General features: G+C 42.7%; 1 protein-coding gene across 1 annotated transcript; it reads left to right on the top strand.

Annotated features, from left to right (window-relative positions):
* The first annotated feature begins 242 nt into the window (after positions 1–242).
* On the top strand, positions 243–4,729 carry LOC124646690 (probable serine/threonine-protein kinase cdc7). The gene is made up of 14 exons (XM_047186771.1): positions 243–343; positions 425–549; positions 652–728; positions 998–1,309; positions 1,456–1,522; positions 1,824–1,887; positions 1,982–2,075; positions 2,168–2,251; positions 2,600–2,627; positions 3,231–3,701; positions 3,785–3,846; positions 3,925–4,034; positions 4,118–4,205; positions 4,294–4,729. Exons 1-14 carry the CDS (start codon positions 243–245, stop codon positions 4,603–4,605), a joined length of 1,995 nt encoding a protein of 664 aa, XP_047042727.1. The 3' UTR covers positions 4,606–4,729.
* The last annotated feature ends 214 nt before the right edge of the window (positions 4,730–4,943 follow it).

The following is a 4,943-nucleotide window of genomic DNA, read 5'->3' as shown; positions in this document are numbered from 1 at the left end:
TTATTTTAGGAAAAAATTAAAGAAGAGTGTGGGCCCTTTGTTTCAACGTGTTAGGCTGTTGGTACTTGGTAGAGCCCGAGCCCGAGCGTGGGCCGTAGCGGTCACAGTCGGGAAAAAAATGAGCGGGAAATGGCATAGATCTCAAACAAATTTTGCCGCCTCCTGCCTGGACCCATCCCAAACAAATCAGCAAATCCGAGGACCCTAGTGCCGCAGATCCGAGCGCCTAGCCCCGCCCTCCGATGGAACCCGTCGGCGCCGGCGTCGGATCGTGGGACACGGAGTTCGCGTGGCACCTCCTCACCGTGCTCCTCCGCATCGGCCGCCCCGCCGCCGCCACCGAGCTCGCAGTCGCCGCCACCGCGGCGTCGGCGGCGAGCTACGTGACGCCGCAGCTCGTCGAGCGGCTGTGCCTCGCCCCAAGGTCTCCGCTCCGCTCCTCCGACGGCGTGGTGACTGTTTCGGAGACGGCCGCCGTGGCGTTCCTGAGATTCATGGGATGCGATGTGCCGGCGCGGCCTGTGGCGGGATTGGGGGCCTCCGTTGCAGGTTGGTCTTGTTTGCGGCTCTGTAATGTACTGGGCATGTGATGGGTTCCGTCGAGCTATTAGTCAGTGTTGCTGACCTCTGTTTTATGTCAATTTCGTGTAGATTCGGCAGAACAGGAGCAGCAGCAGCAGTCGCAGCAGCTGATTGTGCAAACCTCTTCTTCAGTCGCTACTGGAGAGGTATGATTTTTCCTCCTGATTGTTCGTGCTTTTTTTTGGAAGAATTACTGAAGTTGCCGAAATATTAAGGGGCAGTGCCCCGATGAATGGCCAACCCATTCACTTCGATTGCCTGTGTGGGTGGGGGGGTTTGGGGTTGCTTATGACAGGCGAATCTACTGCTATAGTTTCTTATGCGACATTTGAGTTGCTATGTATTTAAGTTTCTATTTCCGTAATAGCAACCAACTAAATAGTTTTTCTCTTACTCCTATTCGCTTTTGTCGCAGTCTCCTACTCACACCAAAGAAGAACCTGTATTACATGAAATGAGAGAAACTTCATGTCAACCATCTCTGGACAAAAAAGTTGAGCCGGCAGCATTGCCAGTAGAAGCGACGAGCTACGATGGTGTTAACAATAGCAACTTGAACATTATTGCTGAAAATGTGGAAATCACTGATCAGAATGGCAATGAGCAGCCACATAATGAAGTGAGTACGGATTTTCCAAAGGAGCAAGATAAAAAGATTGTGAAGCGCAAGAAAAAGGATGCAGTACCCAACGAAGATAAGGATCAAGTTGCAGATACTGCTCAAAAGGTGAATTTTCTCCAAGTTACTAATTCTTAGCCCCTTTCTATTTAGGTATAGTTAAATGCACTGGCGTTGTCTGATAGCTATCAATATCGGTAGCCTTGTTTTAAAGAATAAAATAATAAAAGTTTTGTTGATCTACTGTGTTGCAGGGTCATTCAGAGCCAAACCCACTGCCTAGCTTCGAACATTTTGTTGTAGAAGAGGAAGTAGGGTCAGGTGAGAGTCCCTATACATTTCTTAGTTTTGCTGAATGGATAGTTGGTAACTAATGTGCCATATTTGATTATTTGCTCGGGAGGTTATGGTATTGTTTATAGGGCTCGAAGGAAAGAAGATGGAAGTGTATTCGCCATAAAATGTATGGACATCATTCCACTTGTTTAGTTATTTTTCAGACATTTGTATATGAAGTTCCATCAATGTATTCTGTTTTTCCGATAATATGTTCATTATTCTAATTTTTCTGTAATGTTTTTTTATGAGAAAGGATATAACGTGTATTTTATTCTAATGCCAGGCCCTCGAGGAAAAGCTCATTCACATCTTGTTGACAATGAACGAAAGATGTTGGAACGATTTGGGTACTAAAAAACTGCCAGTCCTCCTAAATCCTTAAACAATATGACCTTTTTCCCACAGTAAATATAAGACATTAACATTGTTTTCCTTCTGCAGAGGCAGGAACTTTGTGATTAAATTTGAAGGCTGTTTTAGGAGTGGTGACCTGGATTGCTTTGTTCTACAACACGTAAAGCATGACAGACCGGAGGTTAACCATTTCTGCTTGCTATGAATGTTACTTTTGCTATCAACTATAGATATGTGTTTATTTTTTGTTAAGAATTTCTATTATCTCTGCAGAATCTGAAAAAAGTAATAGATTTGTTTGAGTTGCAGTGGTATGCGTATTGTCTGTTAAAAGCTCTTTCAAGCTTACATAAACAGGTTCAGTTTGATTCCATGTTAACTTAATTAACTATTGAGTTCTTATCACCAAGATTAACCCAGCTAATCCGGAGTATCTGATATTTCTGCTCCCAGGGAATCGTGCATAGAGATGTGAAACCTGGAAACTTCCTCTTCTCTCGTGACCAGACAAATGGATATCTTATTGACTTCAACTTGGCAAATGTTAGTGCCTGTACTGTTCTCCTTTTTTTTTTTTGCGAAAGTGCTATCTCCCAACTTGATGCTTGCTTTTATTTAAATTGATGATGTTTTCCTGTAGTATTAGATGCTAACTGTCTATTTTTTTTTATCATTGTGGTCTTTCCCCCCTGGATTTCTATGCAGGATCTTCACCAAAAGTTATTGAGAAACAGTAAGTTCATCTTCTAATTTTTAATTCGTTGATGATTTGGTGCTTCCATGGTTTATGCTTCAAAACAATTATTATATTTTACAATATTTTCCTTCCTGCTACTGTACCTTGCAATTTGTGCACCCTGGAACATTTTAATCTTGATTGTGTAAAAAAGAATTGGGCGAAACATAATATATCTAGTAGCTAGTCCAAAATTTTAACTATTGTATATTGTGTTGCCGTATTTTTTGTTCAAAAAGCACTCTCCTGGCATTGATCCTTCATTTTCATTAGCTTGAACACCCAAATTATATGTGCAAGATTTATTTGTGGAAAACTGTTCCTTAGTATCTGAGTGAAAGGTGTGATGAAAAGTTTTGCTCCATGCCACCTTTGCTAATCCTTGACAGAAATGACTGAACCAGTGTCAATAAATGATTGAACCGTGGGTAAAGCCCTGTAGTATGTAGTCTCCAGTCCATGATTCTTTAGAGGTTTCTGTTCCTTTGGTAGGATTACATGAATGCTTGTTCAATGAATTTGGAACCCTTCAAATTACTTTATTTCTGTTCTTCTATGTCACGCATCACTGCAAATTGAGATTTCAGTTTGGTTGATCAGGTAAGTTGGAGGTAATTTCACGCGGGAAGGATATCACATCTCAATCTTCATTGAAGTCTGCTCTAGTGATTCATGACAACGAAGCAGCAGCTGGCTCAAAACAACCTCTTGGGTCCAAGAGGAAAAGATCAAATAAAATCCCTGTGTGCAGCGACCCTAGGGTTGATAATAAGAGTATGTATGGTAGCCAAGCTGCTGATCGATCTGGTGTAATCTCTGCCAAAGATGCTACAAGCACGAAAGCATCATTGGACAGGTTAAAGCAGCCCCTATACAAAGGGCAGAAAGACCTAATGAACTTGAATGAGGTGCAAAGTCCAAACCAAAATACACCAGCAGCTCCAGTTTCCCAAAGGAAGAGGGTGGCTGCTCCTGTTGGTAGTGTGGATCAGAAGCTATTTGTACTCACGCCAATGCCCCTGCGTTCTGGTGGTAGTGCTGTTGCCGGTTCTGGCTTGTTTAACAGCAAAGGTATGTTTTTCCAGTAAACTGCATCAGACCTTATGTATTGAATCTGGTGACCTCAAAGTGTTCTAACTAATTGGTACTTGCAGGACATGGAAAGCAGCGAAGAGAAGGTCCATGTGTCGGAACTAAAGGATTCCGAGCTCCAGAGGTTTGATGCTTTTTTATCTGTGGAAGTATTTCATTTGGTTTTAATGTGCCATATATTGAATTAATGTCTTTCCTTCAGGTTCTTCTGAGATCTTCTCATCAGGGTTGTAAAGTCGATGTCTGGTCTGCTGGTGTGACACTCCTGTATTTGATAACTGGCAAAACACCTTTTGGCGGAGACCCGGAACAGTGAGTTAACTACTGCATTTACAAAGTTTTTTGCTTCCCTGATTAGAGAATACTCTAAACTTGTGCATATGTTGAACAAACAGGAACATGAAGGAAATAGTCAAGCTCAGAGGCAGCGAAGAATTATGGGAAGTAGCGAAATTGCACAACTGTGAATCTTCATACCCATCGGTAAGCAGGCTCACTGCTGACCCATGACATCACCCTTTGAACAGATACCTGAGTCTCATCCTTAAATCGTCACCCTTTTGTTTTCCAGGAGTTATTCGAAGCCAAATTTCTACAGTCGGTGGATCTCAGGACATGGTGCGTTGCCAACGCCCGCAGGCCAGAGTTCCTCAAGCAGTTACCTGACTCGCTGTTCGATCTCGTGGACAAGTGCCTGGCAGTTAACCCGAGGTGCAGGATCACTTCGGAGGATGCTCTGTTGCACGAGTTCTTCACTCCATGCCATGAAAGCCTTAAGAGGCAGAAGAAAAGGCTCTTTAAGATTAGAGGGTTAGCTGGAGAAGCTTCTCAACTTCCTCCTTGCTCACCGCGAGATACTATAGCTAAGGCGAGCAAGTCGTAGTGCTCGCCTCCGACATTTTGACTTGTTATAGCCTATCTAAGCTGATGCTGGCAACCGAGTGTGTGCCAACAGCCTGCCTATTTACCCCCTCTTGTAAATGCTGTACTTAGAAGTATAATGCAGTTCTGTGCTTATTATGTTCTGTTGTTCTGCAAAGGTCACATATCTATGTTCATGAGAACCTGTATGCATCGGTGTAACTAATTTTTTTGTTCTTGTTTAAAAAGAACTGATACCAGTTAAATTATTAGAAGACGTTCTTAGTAACTGAATCTGAAAAGTAAAAAAAAAAAGAACTTCTCAACTGGTAGCCGCTTATTGTGGCCTACATTTCGAGT

The sequence above is a fragment of the Lolium rigidum genome, chromosome 4 (assembly GCF_022539505.1).
Source record: "Lolium rigidum isolate FL_2022 chromosome 4, APGP_CSIRO_Lrig_0.1, whole genome shotgun sequence".
Taxonomy (NCBI): domain Eukaryota; kingdom Viridiplantae; phylum Streptophyta; class Magnoliopsida; order Poales; family Poaceae; genus Lolium; species Lolium rigidum.
The sequence above is the reverse complement of the archived record's forward strand: the minus strand, read 5'-3'. Positions and strand labels throughout refer to the sequence as shown.

Coding starts and splice junctions, on each gene's coding strand:
- LOC124646690 (XM_047186771.1), top strand. CDS start 243: ATGGAACCCGTCGGCGCCGGCGTCGGATCGTGGGACACGGAGTTCGCG. Junction 344..424: donor CGCCCCGCCGCCGCCACCGA/GCTCGCAGTCGC, acceptor CCTCGCCCCAAG/GTCTCCGCTCCGCTCCTCCG. Junction 2,252..2,599: donor TTTCAAGCTTACATAAACAG/GTTCAGTTTGAT, acceptor ATTTCTATGCAG/GATCTTCACCAAAAGTTATT.